Genomic DNA, 16973 nt, shown 5'->3' on the forward strand with positions numbered 1-16973 from the left:
GTGTGTGTGTGTGTGTGTGTGTGTGTGTGTGTGTGTGTGTGTCTGTGTGTGTGTGTGTGTGTGTGTGTGTGTGTGTCTGTGTGTGTCTGCGTGTGTGTGTGTGTGTGTGTGTGTGTCTGTGTGTGTCTGTGTCTGTGTGTGTGTGTGTGTCTGTGTGTGTCTGTGTGTGTGTGTGTGTGTGTGTGTGTCTGTGTCTGTGTGTGTGTGTGTGCGTCTGTGTCTGTGTGTGTCTGTGTGTGTGTGTGTGTGTGTGTGTGTCTGTGTGTGTGTGTGTGTCTGTGTGTGTGTGTGTGTGTGTCTGTGTGTGTGTGCGTGTGTGTGTGTGTCTGTGTGTGTGTGTGTGTGTGTGTCTGTGTGTGCGTGTGTGTGTGTGTCTGTGTGTGTGTGTGTGTGTGTGTGTGTGTGTGTGTGTGTGTCTGTGTGTGTGTGTGTGTCTGTGTGTGCGTGTGTGTGTGTGTCTGTGTGTGTGTGTGTGTTGAGTCTCATGATGTCTTAAATCCTCTGCAGAGGAAAATGAGCTCATTCAGCCTGAAATCAGCTCTAATGTGCAGACAATACATTGTGTGTGTGTGTGTGTGTCTGTGTGTGTCTGTGTGTGTGTGTGTGTGTCACCATGTGACAGCAGCAGGACGAGTGAAGCAGCAGAGCTTCTGATGCTGTGAAGGAGAGAAGAAGCTTCCTTCAGCGCATCGTTTTCTGTTGTGTGACCTCCGACCTTCTAACTTTGACCTCTGACCTATCCCATCATGCCTTGGGTGGCGTTGGACCCTCCCCCGCTGTGCCTCATCTCCCTCCCCTTGCTGAACTGGATCCTCCCCCCCACCGTGCGTGACATAGTCGTCCCCCGTCTGTCTGGGGAGCGCTTCATCTCGGGGGGTCACCCGCCGGGCCGGACCTGCGTGCCCCGCCTCTTCCACGCGTGGAGCCTCCTGCTGGCCGCCGCCTGCGTGGCGCTGAGGTTCACCGCGTTCACCGTCCTGCAGGGAGGGGTACGAGGTCACTGTGTCCGTCACTGTGCTGGTCCAACGCTGCGAGTCTGACCTCCTGCTGTCTGACCTTTGACCTCCCCAGGGGATCCTGGGTTTTCGGCTGTGCGGCCCTGAAGGTCAGGGCTTCTCAGTGGACGTCTCCTCGCTGCCCCTGGTCCTCTACGTCTTCTCTGCCGTCACCTACCTGAGCTGCAGGTGAGCCAAAGTGAGACCTCCGCCTCCGGTGAGGACCTCAGCTGACCTGAAGAAGCGTGATGATTCTGAGGAGGTTCTTCATGTTCCTTTCATCATTACTTTGTTGGCCTTTACAGATTGAATGTTTTCACCGGTAATCTGCCCAGATTTGACTTTAAGATAAATGTGAGCAAATACGTGCAGGTTATTGGGCATGTTAGCATGCTGATGCTAGCATTTAGCTCATCTAGCATTTTGATTCTTCCATTCACTTCCTTGATAACTGGCACTTTGAATCCAGCTAAGAATAAGAGGCTTTATCTTTAACTTAATCGATGCCTTACACATGGACCACCAAACCCTCCATTCACATCCAACATTCAACTCTAGAACCCTTTAGAGGAGGTTCCTTTGGCCACCAGGGGGCAGCAGAACCAGCGTCGACTCACTGAACGCCGCCGCGTGTTTCTCGTCTCACTTCCAGGTTGTAAAGTCTTGCGTGTGTTGCAGAGCGATTCACCTCCAGAACAACAGGTGGAGTCACGTGTTCTGTTGAAGACGACCTGGAGAGTCACGTCTTTGTGTGTGGAAGTCGTTGGTTGCTTTATTTATTGATCATAGACTTTATTGCCCCGTGCATCCACACTGCTGCTCTTCATCAAGGACACATTTGTCCCGTATTTTCCTCCACGACTTTGTTCCCCTCGTTTGTGGAGATCTCCCTCCATGAATCAGAGGCCATCCGGCGTCCTCATAGTCCGCCAATGACGGCTTGTACAAGCGCTCATATTTAAAAGCTCTTCAATCTGATCCGTTCTCTCGTAAACGTTCTTCCTTTTAATAACGGCCGTATTGTGCTGTGAAAACGGAGACGTGAGACTCTAAAGGACGGAGTCAGAGACCAATCACAGCCTGGTGCTGCAGGACGCTGCAAAGCTTTACACGCTAGTCTAGAAAAATAGGTCGACGCACGCAAGGAGGTGAAAAGACACGCAAGGGACACGCAAGGGACACATAAGGGACACGTCTCTCTGCATTAACTAGGCTTTACATAACGCCATTGAGCTGCTTCCTTGGCGCTGACTGATGACCTGAGCGTTGCAGCGCCGCCGTCCGCCTGCTGGAGTCGCTCTCGGAGCTCTGGCGCCGCTCCTTGTTCCTGCTGGACGACGTGGGCGGGGCCGTCTACCAGTACGGCTGCGCTCTGGCTCTGAGCCTCTACAGCGCCGACGCCGCCTGGACGCGAGGCGTGCTGGGACGGGCCTTCCTGCCGGCCGCCGCCCTCCTCGCCTGGCTGTCCTGCGCCGCCCGCTGCTACGCCCGGCGCCGCCCCCGCCGACTCGGCCGGAGGCTGGGCCTCTCGGCGGCGGTGGGCGTGGCCTGCCTGCTGCACATCAGCCCCGTGGCACATCGCCTGGCCTGCCACAGCTGGAGCAGCGGCTGGGCGCTGCACCTCCTGCAGGTGGCGCTTCTCACACCTGTATTCTGATTGAATGATTCGTTAAACAGCCCCTGAACGAATGAGTGAATCGGTTCCTCGTCCACCAGGTGGTGCTGTTCCTGCCGTCGGCCATCTTGCCTTCCCTGCCCGTCTGCGGTCGCCCCCCCCACCAGCTCTCCCGCCTCCTGCTGTCCCTGTGCGTTGTGGCCCAGCAGGAGGCGCTCCTCCAGGACTTCCTGTGGAGGCGTGCGGCGCTGGTCCGGCAGCTGGGAGAGGAGCGCCTCCTGCTGGCCTGCGCCTCCTTGCCCGGCCTGGCGATGTGCTGCGCCGCCACCGCGCTCTCCACGAGGAGGCCGAAAGAAACAGAGACACAAACTCCTGCGGAATTTTGTTTTTACAGTTTGCCAACCAAGTAACAAATAAAGTTTAGACATAATAATGAAAACGCTCATTTGTCTCCTCCTGATTTCTCCTGCAACAATTACAGGAATTATATAATTATAAAATACTGCTTCAGACTAAAATAACAATAATTCAAGAATGACTTTTCTACTACTGAATAGAAACAATAGATGTTTTGTTCTGATTCCAAACCTCTCGTGTACGAGGATTCGCCCCTTAAACCTCGACTGTGACGACTCGTCTTTAATCGTTTATTCGTTGATACAAAGATTGTAGTCGGATTGTGTCTCTCTGTTGTCTTGTGTCTCTCTGTTGTCTTGTGTCTCTCTGTTGTCTTGTGTCTCTCTGTGGTCTTGTGTCTCTCTGTTGTCTTGTGTCTCTCTGTGGTCTTGTGTCTCTCTGTTGTCTTGTGTCTCTCTGTGGTTCTTGGTTTGTGTCTCTAATCCGTCCATGGATACGTTGCGTTTGTACTGAAGCCAAAGACCATTTATAGACATTTAGTTGATTCTTGAATGCAGAATGTTGGTCTGGACTTGAACAAATGGTCTGAACGTGTCTTTTAACATTGGACTTTAAATGGGATTCGTGGACAGTGAGACAAATGCAGAAAATGTCCATCCTTGTCTTTCAGCATTTGTCCATCAAAGTGATATTAAATGGTTTAAATACTTGACAGGATATAAAAACACCAATAAAACAGGGAAACATAAAATCCACAAAGTGAAATAAAACTGGAGAAACATTCGGTTTGTATGAAGCTTCCGAGCAAAGATCTGTTCATCGTCTTTAAAGTCACATTGTCCCATGAGGGACGGGACGGACGGCGTCCAAACCCATAGATGTCAACATCGACCGCTGATAAGAGATTTCCTGCGGGAGGAAGCCGGTCCCGACGCGTCCGTCCTCAGCGGCGAACCCACCAACACGCTTCAGAACAACCGAACCAGGTTTGTCTTTGCGAGGCCGAACTCGTGACCCCCGTCACATGTCTTCGTACAGCAGCATCCCATTGAAGATGGTGAGGGGCTCCACCGAGTGCGCCAGTTTGCCCGTCACCAGGTCGATGCAGACCGTGTCCTGGGTCTGCAGGGGCAGGACGATGCTGAAGACGGCCAGGGACCCCGGCGTGGCCTTGGCCTCGGCCACGGGGTTGTTCTCCAGGCCTTCGGGCTGGTAGCCGCCGGAGTCCGCCCGCGCCACGCCGTAGTTGGACCTGGACAGGACCGCCTCGATCTTCTCCTTCCTGTGACCCGTCAGGGTGGCGCTGAAGAAGTAACGTCCGTCCACGGGGGCGGTGAAGATGCCTGAGTGGGAAACATGACAACTCATCATAATGATAAATACAGACGGTGAACCAGCGGCGCCCAATGGGAGGATCACCATCGCCTGGTCCATGTCAGGTAACCTGGTAACCTGGTAATTAGCCACCTCGCTTACTGACGGACACATTTCGTTGAACAGCGACCCAGTCGGCCTCCGACCAGCGCGAGTCATCCGGCGATGTCGTGACCCAGAATGCGTGGAATGTGACGGTTTCCTCCCGGCAGACGGCGGCTCGTTGGTTTTGATATCGACCTGATATTGACCGTGGAGCCGGGCAGACGGGGAATCGGACCGACAACCCTTCAGGTTTACCTGTTCTGGGGTCGTAGAAGTCCCCTTCGTTGACAAAGACCTTGTCGAAGAGGACGGTTCCGGCTCTCTCCATGGGAACGGTGAGCGCCGCAGAGAAGGAGAGTCTGGGCACGTGGGCGTCCACGCCAGACAGTCCTGAAGGCAACAACGACCACGAGAAAGGTAACAAACAACAACACAAAAGGTGGTCAACGAGCTGAATCATAATCCATTTCTATTTCAACCCAATTATGGAAATCCGTATTAAAGTCGGTACCTGGTTCACCTTTGGGACCTGGAGAAGAAAGTGAACAGAGCAGCAGTAAGAACAGCATTAAACATCAAAAATAAAAATACATATTTATATCAGTATAAATACACAAAGGTCGTACCAGGCTGACCCCGGAAGCCAATCTCCCCTTGCTGTCCTGGGGGCCCGAGGGGCCCCTGGGGACCCGGCAGCCCGTTGAAGCCTCTCTCTCCTTGGGGTCCCGGGGGTCCGGGCAGGCCTGAGTTAATATGAGAACGATATGAACGGACATTTAAAACAAAGCATTTAACCCCGACTGGGGAACACCAGGAATAAAGTTGTGTAGATTTACTCAAATATAATATATATATATATATATATATATATATATATATATATATATATATATATATATATATATATATATATATATATATATATATATACACATATATACATATACATAAAAGCTAAAAGCAGCTGTTACCCATAATTCCTTCTGTTTGTTAACGCGCTGTTTTCTAGTGACAGAGACTCTGTTAGCATGTTAGCAGGCAGCTAACAGGTTTTTATTACAGGGTGATCATGATTAGCTGTGATGCAAGTGAACAATATTGAATATAAACTAGGTTGTTGTAACTTTATATTATTATAATATATTATCTGGACATGATCTAGATTATGTTCTTAGCAGCAGGTATTTGTGTTTCTGTTGGTTTGATTATTAATCTGCTGATTACTTCACTGTTTAATGGACTTTTCTTATCTGGTGTTAAAACAACACTTTTAGGAATAAGTGAGTCAACATGAAATAAAAAGCCTCTGTTAAGCAGCGCTGAGGACAAGGCGACATCAACACGGCGTCTTCTTCAAAGCTTCACATCGGTTTGACGGAGTTCTGCTGCTCTTATTTTACTGTACTTTACTGTATTAAGAGATCCCACATGAGGCTCTTCACATGCTTCTCATTCATAGAACTGACAACACGAGGACTTTACAGAGCTGAGATCACAGCAGACGGCAGTATGCGATAAATGCGCCTGAAAGTAATAAAGTCCGTCAGAAAGACACGGAGACAAAGTCCCAGCAGACCACAAGAACGTGTCCTGCTGAGAGAAAGACATGTAATGAAGAAAAGAAGAGCTGTGAAGCAGATTCACTTGATCTCATGAAGCCTGATTTGTGTTGGGACACAGAAAACAGCTCACCGCTCAGGTCACGCTCAGAAGAACCCTGCAGGTCCTTGAGGACCTGGTTCACGCTGGAGTTCAGGTTCTTCACACGGCTGTAGACCTCGTCCTGGTTCTTCTGGATCAAGTCCATAATTCCTCCGTGACGGACCACCGACTCGTTGAGACCGGAGACACAGGTCCACAGGCCGGACACGTGCCGGTTCAGACCTGAGGGATCAAAACACGGGACACCACATCCGTCATTTGTGTCGCAATCAACCAATGAGGAAGCTCCGGACTTTATTGCAGGGAGGAAGTGAGAGGGGGCGGAGCTTAGTACAGTTTAACACCGAATAAAACATCGGTACCGTCTTTGATCTTGATGACGGACTCGGAGACGCCGTCCAGCCGGCCGCAGACTCCCTCCAGCTTGGACAGCCTCTTCTCCAGCCCGTCTCCGGACCTCCTGCAGTCTCCCGTCTCCACCAGCAGCGTGCTCTCAAACCGCCGGACGTCCCCTTCCACGCCGTCCAGCCGGCGGCGGCTGTCCTCCACGTGCTCCGTCACCTCCTGCTGGATCTTGTCGAGCTCGGAGATGATTTTGTCCTTCGTGTTTCCTGCAGCAAGGAAGGGGGGTCAGGGGTCAGGGGTCGGACGTTAGCTGAGAGAGTATGGGGCGCCGTTTGTAAAATGTTGCGCGTTCTAAAATCCTGTGCAGTTTTGCCACATTTAGCGTTATAATATGAACAAAAAAGCACGACAATATTGTCACTTTTTCTTCACCACGAACGCACACCAGTCACTTTTTCAAACATTTAGAGAGAAATTCAACTTTTCCAAGGATAATGTTTGGCAGTAACAAAGTTGTTAAATAATATAAACGTTAAATGGAAATCTAAATGTAAATGTTAAATGTAAATGTTAAATGTTAAATCTAAATGTTAAATGTTATATCTAAATGTAAAAGTTGAATCTGAATGTTAAATCTAAATGTAAATGTTAAATGTTATATCTAAATGTTAAATCTAAATGTAAATGTTAAATGTTATATCTAAATGTTAAATCTAAATGTAAATGTTATATCTAAATGTTAAATCGAAATGTAAATATTTAATGTAAATCTAAATGTTAAATGTAAATCTAAATGTTGAATGTAAATGTTAAATGTAAATGTTAAATGTTATATCTAAATGTAAAAGTTGAATCTAAATGTTAAATCTAAATGTAAATGTTAAATGTAGAGTCTACATTTAGTTTTAGGAAGACTTGACGAATTGAACATTACAATAATTACGATAATTCACGCGCAACTTAGCAAGACAAACTGGCAAGTCCGGATGAATTAGCTCTTGTTATAGAGCAGGGGTGTCAAACTTATTTTAGGAAGGGGGCCACATACTGTCCACGTTGAAATCATGCAGGGGTGGGGGGGTTCACGGGCGCGGAACATTTACATTTAGATTTAACATTTACATTTAACATTTACATTTACATTTACATTTAACATTTATATTATTATTTTTTGTTCATATGATAATGCTAAATGTGGAAAAACTGCGCAGGATTTTAGAACGTGCAACATTTTACAAACGGCGCCCCATAAGAGAGAGCGGCGATAAACGCGCGGCGGTCAGCTGGTTGCCTCACCGAGGTCGGTAATGACGCTGCCGTGTTTCTGCACCGTGTGTTCGAGCCCCTTCAGGGTGTCGTTGATGGAGCTGAAGGTGAGGATGACCTCGGACAACTCGCCCTGCAGCGTCTTCAGCTGGTTGTTGTTGATGGAACCCCCAATCACGCTGTGGCCGTCAAGAGGCTTCTCGGCCTCCAGCCCGGGTCTGAGGTCGCCGGAACCACCGGAACCACGGGAACCACTGGAACCACTGGAACCACCAGAACCACTGGAACCACTGGAACCACCGGAACCACTGGAACCACCGGAACCACCGAAACCACCGGAACCACTGGAACCACTGGAACCACTGGAACCACCGGAACCACTGGAACCACCAGAACCACCGGAACCACTGGAACCACTGGAACCACCGGAACCACCACCTGCAGAGCGGTTAGCCTACATTAAACATCCACCCGGAGGTTCGTCCTACCGGAAACTTTACTTCATGAAGCAACCACTTTTCCACAAAATGACTTTTACAATATTCGTCTTGAATTATATTAATTATGTCTAATAAGAGCAACAAACTGAAGGTGAGAAAAACAGGTTGTGGCTCGTAGACCTTTATTATTATTATTTATGACTATTATATTTCTAGATATAAGATGCTGACATTTGAACCTTTAAAGAAGTGAGTGCAGGTAAAAGAAATAACTGAACCAAAAAGATCCGTTTAATCAGATCAAAAGTACTTTAGAACGTTTGAATAATAAATATGAATCGCGATGTTATGGTCGTAAACAGGTTAGCGTGCAGGGCTTTGTTAGCAGTCATGTCATTGGTCGATCTGACATGTGGGCGTGTCTTACATTGGCTCGTGCAGCTGCCGACGGCGTCCCGCAGTAAGCGGACTTCGTCCTCCAGCTGAGGGCACATCTGGAAGCAGCTCTCTTTCCTCAAGTCCAGCCGGACCTGCAGGGACTCGACGTGACTCTGTAAGCGCCCCAGAGCATCATGGGAGTAATTCCTCAGCCTCTGCAGCTCGGCCTCCACCTTCCCACACAGCTCGCCGTGCTGCTCCAGCAGCTCCACCTCCGTTACCGTCTGGTTGAAGAGCTCGCCGTGGTCCCCGGTCAGGGCCTTGATCTTCCGGACATCGAGGCTCAGGTCCACGACCTCGGTGTCGAGTCACGTGTTAATATTCATATCACAGGTAACAGCGGCAACAATTTAGTACTTTTACTGATTTAGCAGCTAGCGGCCAAGCTAACTCCACCAAGCCTCAATGCTTGAGGAGCATTTTGCAGGGAGGAGAGCAGATACCAGCTGGCCTAATAGCTCTGGAGATGTAGGATGTAGCAGATGTGTTACTCCTGTGACAGAAGGTTTGTCTTCTTGCTTGTCCTAACTAACACAGCTAACTAGCCAGCACCTTCTGCTCTCCTCCTGGTCCTCCAACAGCAGCTCACGGTTGGTTAGCGTGGACCTGCTGTTAACCTCCTCAGGTGACCTCGTGGCCCAGTACATTCAGCCATAGTTAGAAACCTTAATACAGGATTTGACAGTTGTCAACATCTCACCTTGTCAAGCAGAGTCTCTCCCGACATCGACAGGTCTTTGAGTCGAGTGTTAAAGTGTTGAATCTGATCTTCGTTGGCAACCACTCTCCACTCCAGGGATTTCTCTGCTGTACCTTCTCCTCCTCCTTCTCCTCCTGCTGCTCCTCCTCCTCTTCCTTCTCCTCCTTCTCCTCCTGCTCCACCTCCTCCTCCTCCTCCTTCTCCTCTTCCTTCTCCTCCTCCTTCTCCTCCTGCTGCTCCACCTCCTCCTGCTCCTCCTCCTCCTGCTCCTCCTCCTGCTCCTCCTCCTCCACAGCTGCACTCCTCCAGCCTCCGGCCAATGAGGAATGTGTTGTTCTCCAGTTTGGAGAGCCTCCTGTCGTGGTCGCTGGCGCCGTCCTCCACCAGCTCCTTCTCCGTCACCACGGCATCCCTCCCACCGTCGAGCCCTCCTCCTCCTCCAAAGCCGCCGAGCTCCTCGTCCAGGCGGTTCTGCAGAGCGTCGCAGTTCTCTGCGGCCGCGCTGATCTTCAGCTCGGCGTCGGTGACGCGGTTCTGGAGGTCGTTGACGGTCGCGCAGCAGCCTTGCGAGCGCACCACCTCCTGGCGGAGCTCGTCCAGGCGCTGCCGGTACCAGACGTCCATGGCACTGATCCGCTTCTCCAGAGCTCGGATCCTCTCCCCGTCCTCCTGCTGCTGTCGGCGCAGATCTCCCACACCTGCCTGGAAGAACACAAACCATCTGAACGACCCACAAACCTTCTGCTTCACGCGCTTCAGAATGACGTTTAATCTGGACGGGTCGCCTCAGGCGGTTCAAGTGGTACCTGACAGGAGGAGCAGGACAGAGACACCCTCCTCTCCAGCTCCCTCAGGATCTCCTCCTTCAGCGAATTCAGCTTCCCTCCATCTCCTCCTTCTCCGGACGGACCTCCGTCCAGGTCGTTGCCTTTCCCGTTCACCAGGTGGTTGTTGATGCTAACCAGGGTTTTATCGTGGGCCTGTTGGTGAGAACGTCGATGGGATTATTCTGCTGAAAAAAGGTTGAATATTAAACATCTTCCGTACGGTTTTGCGCCCTGACGACCTTCTTCTCAAAGGAGACAAACCGATCCTCGCTTCAACAGGAGTTGATCCATCTGGACCTCCATCACGGTCACCTTACTAACGTCCTTCTTCACTCTGACCGGTGTTCACAGGTAAGACATGGACTCACCTGTGTGCGGTTGTCCAGCTGGTCCAGTTTGGTCTGAATGATGTGAATTGTCTCTTTAATCTCAGGCTGAGCCGCATCGGCGGGGTTCCTCCCCCCTGAAGACCCTCCTTCTCCTCCTTCTCCTCCTCCTCCTCCTCCTCCACTGACGCCCGGCCTGTTGACTTCCCGTTGAAAGTGTTCGTTCACGGTGATCTGAAGGTCCAGGAGGCTTTTGGTCAAACTCTGGATCTTCTCCTCCAGCTGCCTTGTCTTCTCGCTCCCCGGTCGTCCTGGAAGAGAGCGAAGCTGCAACATCAGAGCTCCACTCGCAGAAGCTTTGACGGCCCCGTGGGGACGGACGCAGGACCTGCACATCCGTCATCAATGGGACTTTAATCTGGATCTGGATCGGTGTGCTGGACCCGCTAAAGAACAAAATGCTCCTGAATGAATGTTCCAAAGTGTCCACTCACCGCTATCTCCTCCGTCCTGTCCGTAGCCTGCTCCTCCACCCTGACCTCCTCCACCTTGACCTCCTCCACCGTGGCCCCCCGGTTTGGGCTGAGGTCTGTTGGTGGAAATCTGGGTTCCGGCTCCTCCGATCGGCCCGCTGCTGCAGTCCTCTCCGCTGTAACCGTGGCAACACTTCCACTCCATCGCTGTCACCATCTTGTGGGCCACTTTGTAGCGCGGCCTCATGAAGGTCCGGTAGCTGCAGAGACACGAGAGGACGGTTAGATTACCCACAATCCTCTGTGATGTCAGCATGTACCCACGATCCTGTGCAGACACTGGTCCTGGGTCAGTCTCTAGTGATGGACACCACTGAGCAACTTGGTGGTTGATGATTGACACGGTTTTGTTGTGTGTGTATGTTACCATGTGTGTGTGTTCACAACATGCATGTACAAGTGTGTGTGTGTGTGTGTGTGTGTGTGTGTGTGTACTTACACCACCACCCTGCTGCATTGTCCGCCCCCCCAGCTGCAGGGGTGATAATCGGGCTTCACGTAGGTCTCCACCCCGTCCTCCACCACGCAGCTCACCGTCCTCTTCACCACGAACGCACACCAGTTCCTGTTTGGCACACGCACACGCACACACACACACGCACGCGCACACACGCACACACACACCCCGGTCATTAACTTCCTGTCAACAAACAATAACACTTGACCTCCACACAGAGTACAAACATCGGATTAAACTTGCTGCTCCGGGTTCTACTCGCTGTCCTGTGACGTCACGTGATGTTTCAGAGGAGGCCTCACTCCTACTTACTATGCACATGTGATCGTTCACACCAGTCTGTAACTTCATGTCCGAATCTTCATTTTAAAGAGAACACAAAGTGGGTTCATTAAACTTTATCGGCGCTTCCTGCGGGTTTTAGCTCGTCTCTCGGTCAGCAGCGGCTCCGGAGAGTTTAACGGCAAACATCTGTTTGGGTCGAGTGGGGTCGAGACTGAGCTTGTGCAGATGTTGTCGGGGAGTTTGAAGCAGCAGCTGATGCTGCAGGACACTGATTCAAAACAAACATTCTCTCTGAATTCAAATAGCAAAGTAGAATCATCTTCAAGCTACAGCCGTTCTAGTGTAGTCAGATGTTTTATTTTGAAATCCATGCTGTGCTGAATGTGTTTCCTGTTAACGCTGCCTGAAGTGACCCCCAGACAGTTATACATATCTATAAAGATCTATTTATTAAAGATAAATATCTATACTATAAAGATATATTATTATATTATTACTTTTTTTGATCAAATATAAAAATAAAAATGTTGAACCTTCGATCTCTGCCGAAATCACTTTTTGTGTTCTGTTTATTGATCAGTTTATAACAATACATATTTCACACAGAATAACAACACTTACTGAATGTGTGTGTGGATGTGGGCGTTTTCCTACCCTCGTGGGGACAAACATCTGTGCAGCCAATCACATTGTGGGGACTCGCCTTTCTCATGAGGACAGAAGACAGTGACTCACTGCTGGTAACGTGAGCGAGTGAATACAAGTCATGAAGTGTCCCCAGTGTGTCTGTGAGTGTGTGTCTGTGTGTGTGTGTCTGTGTGTGTGCGTCACGTGCAGATGTGTGATCAACAGGACCGTGTCGGCCATGTTGGATCAGCAGCAGACTGACGGTGTCTCTTTGTGTTTTAATTAAATGAAGTTGATTTGTTATTTTCTGGAATCCAGAACAACAAGCAGGAATTTCACTAGTTGAATGTGCAGAAAATGTTTCCTCTGCAGTAAATAGTCACAAACTGAACTAAAACACAAGATAAAGGCCGACGATAATGAAAATAATTACGAATCTTTATTGACGTGAATTTAAAAGAGAATCACAGGGGCGACCCATGAAGCCCCGCCCCCTCCATAGTAAAGAACATGATATAATGCAGAAGGCACGAGTGACATCATGAGTGACATCATGAGTGACATCAGAGACAGGAACCAAACCCAGACTCAATATTTACTGCAGATCTCAGTAATCATGGAAACAAGAGGGATGATCATAGATATATGATAGATAGATATATGATCCATAGATCGATAGATATATGATAGATAGATATATGATAGACAGATATATGATCGATATATGATAGATAGATATATGATAGATATATATATGATAGATAGATATATGATAGACAGATATATGATAGATATATGATAGATAGATATATGATAGACAGATATATGATAGATAGATAGATAGATAGATGATAGATATGATAGATATATGATCGATAGATATATGATAGATAGATATATGATAGATATATGATAGATAGATATATGATAGACAGATATATGATAGATATATGATAGATAGATATATGATAGACAGATATATGATAGATAGATAGATAGATAGATGATAGATATGATAGATATATGATCGATAGATATATGATAGATAGATATATGATAGATATATGATAGATAGATATATGATAGATAGATATATGATAGATATATAGATATATGATAGATAGATATATGATAGACAGATATATGATAGATATATGATAGATAGATATATGATAGATAGATAGAGATAGATAGATAGATAGATAGATAGATAGATATATGATAGATCGATAGATATATGATAGTTAGATAGATATATGATAGATAGATATATGATAGATATATGATAGATAGATATATGATAGATAGATATATGATAGATATATAGATATATGATAGATAGATATATGATAGACAGATATATGATAGATATATGATAGATAGATATATGATAGATAGATAGAGATAGATAGATAGATAGATAGATAGATAGATATATGATAGATCGATAGATATATGATAGTTAGATAGATATATGATAGATAGATATATGATAGATCGATAGATATATGATAGTTAGATAGATATATGATAGATAGATATATGATAGATCGATAGATATATGATAGTTAGATAGATATATGATAGATAGATATATGATAGATAGATATATGATCGATATATGATAGATAGATATATGATCGATAGATATGATAGATATATGATAGATAGATATATGATCGATAGATATGATAGATATATGATAGATAGATAGATAGATAGATAGATGATAGATATGATAGATATATGATCGATAGATATATGATAGATAGATATATGATAGATATATGATAGATAGATATATGATAGATATATAATAGATAGATATATGATAGATAGATATATGATAGATATATAGATATATGATAGATAGATATATGATAGACAGATATATGATAGATATATGATAGATAGATATATGATAGATAGATATATGATAGATAGATATATGATAGATAGATAGATAGATATATGATAGATAGATAGATATATCATATATCTATCTATCATATATCTATCTATGATCGATAGATAGATATATGATAGATAGATAGATATATCATATATCTATCTATCATATATCTATCTATGATCGATAGATAGATATATGATAGATAGATAGATATATCATATATCTATCTATCATATATCTATCTATGATCGATAGATAGATATATGATAGATCGATAGATATATGATAGTTAGATAGATATATGATAGATAGATATATGATCGATAGATATGATAGATATATGATAGATAGATAGATAGATGATAGATATGATAGATAGATATATGATAGATATATGATAGATAAATGATCATAGATATATATATATATGATAGATAGATATATGATAGATAGATATATGATCCATAGATATGATAGATAGATATGATAGATAGATAGATATATGATAGATATGATCGATAGATAGATATATGATAGATAGATATATGATCGATAGATAGATATATGATAGATAGATATATAATAGATATATGATAGATAGATATATGATAGATAGATAGATATATGATAGATAGATATATGATCGATAGATAGATATATGATAGATAGATATATGATAGATAGATAGATATATGATAGATAGATAGATATATGATAGATAGATATTTGATAGATAGATATATGATAGATAGATATGATAGATAGATAGATATATGATAGATAGATATATGATAGATAGATATATGATAGATAGATAGATAGATAGATATATGATAGATAGATAGATATATGATAGATATGATCGATAGATAGATATATGATAGATAGATATATGATCGATAGATATATGATCCATAGATATGATAGATAGATATGATAGATAGATAGATATATGATAGATATGATCGATAGATAGATATATGATAGATAGATATATGATCGATAGATAGATATATGATAGATAGATAGATATATGATAGATGGACTGACAGACAGATGGGCGGGTGGATCCACAGGAAGTGAGTCAATCCGATGTTTGTGTCACTGATGACATCACGCTGTCCTTCACCAGGCTTCATGGGGAGTTTCTGGTTCTGATGTTTATCTCCGGACTGCAGGTTTTGTTCCACTGCAAAAAAGAGGCCTGACATCTATTTAGCAGATGTGTCTTCATCCGCAGTGTGTGGTTACACACACACACAACGTCCGCTGCTAGCTAGCTAGAGACACACGCCTCATTGTGTGCGCGTGTCCTCTGACACACGGGGTTCACCTCTAAAGATAAGAGCCCTCGCTGCCTTAATGACCTTTATGACCTTCATGACCTCCCAGTGAAGCTCTCCTCTAGAACCGATGGTTGTCACGGCAACGACAGGCAAAGCCAGACCTTCAGACTGCTCAGTAAACATGACGCTCTTCGGCTCGAGCTCCCTGTCACCAGTCAGCTGCTTCCAGCCGCCTCAGTGGTCGAACCTCAATACGCTTCCTTCTTCAGTGACATCATCAGTGACATCATCACTGAGACTGTGAGGTCAAGACAAGAAAATAAATTCATCTTCATCGAGAACCTACAGACCCATGGAACCTCTAAAAGCCACTTATAAAGACCCAAAGAACTTCTTAATGGACCTTCAGAACCTCTTGATTCATGAAACTTTCCTTTCATTGAAAACAACACAACAAAGTATCATTTTGAATCACAAACATCATACGTGTCCAAACGAATTATGAAGAAAACCGAAAGGCATCCATCTGCTGCTGACAGCTTCGTTACCACGGAAACACAGCACAGAGGCGCGTGATGCCCTGCTGTCACCTGTAGATCAGACCGAGATTCAAACCAGCAACCTCCCCATTCTTCACTACAAAACATCTGTGGGACGCGCGCACCACTCACACTTCTGCAGCGAGGTGACCAAACCCTGACGTCACCATCACCATCACCATCATCGTGCGTTCCGTGCGCGTGTCCGCCTACCTGTGTCTGCTGGCGACCCGAGCTCCGTGCGCGTTCCCGCCGGTGTACAGGCTGTAGGAGGATCTCTGCGGGAACGCGCCCCTGGCGTGCCCGCTGGTCCAGAGCGCGAGCACCAGCATGAGGAGCGCAGCCATCCCGCGGATCGATGAGGGTTATCGGACACTGATCGGCTCCTCAATTGGCGGGAAAAAGTCCCATCTCCAAGGAGACCAAGAAATAAAAGTCCCCCAAAGTCCGCCCGTCCTACCGACCCATGATCCGGTCCAAACACACGAACCAGACCTGAAGTCAAGTCTCCTCTGGTCCGCTTCGGGTCCCGCACCGGGTCCGGGTCCCGCTGCTCATTCACCTTTAACCCAGTTTGAATCCGGGTTGAATCCGGTTTACGGCGACTGGCCGAGTTTGTCCATCAGAACTTTTCATGTGAAACAAAGAGCGAAGAAAACGTTGCGACAGGCTGAACCGAGACCAGCTGCTCCTCCTCTTCATCACCGCCCCCCCCGCCCCGCCCCGCCCCCGGGCCCCGCCCCTCCCGCGGGAGAAACCAGACACGTGCAGCTCCGCGCCCACACCTGCAGCGCGCCAACACCGACAGACCCCCAGAGAACCCAACAGCAGCACGTGCAGGGAGTATTATTACGAGTATTATTACGAGTATTATTACGAGTATTAATGAAAAGTACCAACATGTTGTGATGACAGCTCCAGTGATTTAAAGTACACTTTAATCT

The 16973-nt window shown here is 46.4% G+C and overlaps 2 protein-coding genes across 2 annotated transcripts; one reads left to right on the forward strand and one right to left on the reverse strand.

Annotated features, from left to right (window-relative positions):
* The first annotated feature begins 618 nt into the window (after nt 1-618).
* On the forward strand, nt 619-3371 carry LOC120809257 (membrane progestin receptor beta-like). Its single transcript, XM_040162940.2, has 4 exons — nt 619-989; nt 1072-1184; nt 2268-2625; nt 2712-3371. Exons 1-4 carry the CDS (start codon nt 747-749, stop codon nt 3018-3020), a joined length of 1023 nt encoding a protein of 340 aa, XP_040018874.2. The 5' UTR covers nt 619-746; the 3' UTR covers nt 3021-3371.
* Nucleotides 2981-16752, reverse strand: LOC120809417 (EMILIN-1-A). The gene is made up of 14 exons (XM_078086066.1): nt 16243-16752; nt 11363-11488; nt 10885-11123; nt 10433-10701; nt 10044-10217; nt 9238-9939; nt 8527-8833; nt 7690-8097; nt 6411-6659; nt 6079-6270; nt 5013-5129; nt 4898-4915; nt 4642-4776; nt 2981-4310 (listed from the first exon to the last, which is right to left on the reverse strand). The coding sequence occupies exons 1-14, from the start codon at nt 16374-16376 to the stop codon at nt 3988-3990; spliced, it is 3393 nt and encodes a 1130-aa protein (XP_077942192.1). The 5' UTR covers nt 16377-16752; the 3' UTR covers nt 2981-3987.
* Nucleotides 16753-16973: the final 221 nt, after the last annotated feature.

The sequence above is a fragment of the Gasterosteus aculeatus genome, chromosome 12 (assembly GCF_964276395.1).
Source record: "Gasterosteus aculeatus chromosome 12, fGasAcu3.hap1.1, whole genome shotgun sequence".
NCBI classification, from domain to species: Eukaryota; Metazoa; Chordata; class Actinopteri; order Perciformes; family Gasterosteidae; genus Gasterosteus; species Gasterosteus aculeatus.

What these genes read in the sequence shown, in the direction of transcription:
- LOC120809257 (XM_040162940.2), top strand. Translation starts at nt 747, where the DNA reads ATGCCTTGGGTGGCGTTGGACCCTCCCCCGCTGTGCCTCATCTCCCTC. An exon ending in TCACCGTCCTGCAGGGAGGG is followed by an intron (nt 990 to 1,071) that starts GTACGAGGTCAC and finishes TGACCTCCCCAG; the next exon opens with GGGATCCTGGGTTTTCGGCT. An exon ending in GTCACCTACCTGAGCTGCAG is followed by an intron (nt 1,185 to 2,267) that starts GTGAGCCAAAGT and finishes TGAGCGTTGCAG; the next exon opens with CGCCGCCGTCCGCCTGCTGG.
- LOC120809417 (XM_078086066.1), bottom strand. Translation starts at nt 16,376, where the DNA reads ATGGCTGCGCTCCTCATGCTGGTGCTCGCGCTCTGGACCAGCGGGCAC. An exon ending in CGGCAGCTGCACGAGCCAAT is followed by an intron (nt 8,098 to 8,526) that starts GTAAGACACGCC and finishes ACCGCTCTGCAG; the next exon opens with GTGGTGGTTCCGGTGGTTCC. An exon ending in CTTCTACGACCCCAGAACAG is followed by an intron (nt 4,311 to 4,641) that starts GTAAACCTGAAG and finishes TTTCCCACTCAG; the next exon opens with GCATCTTCACCGCCCCCGTG.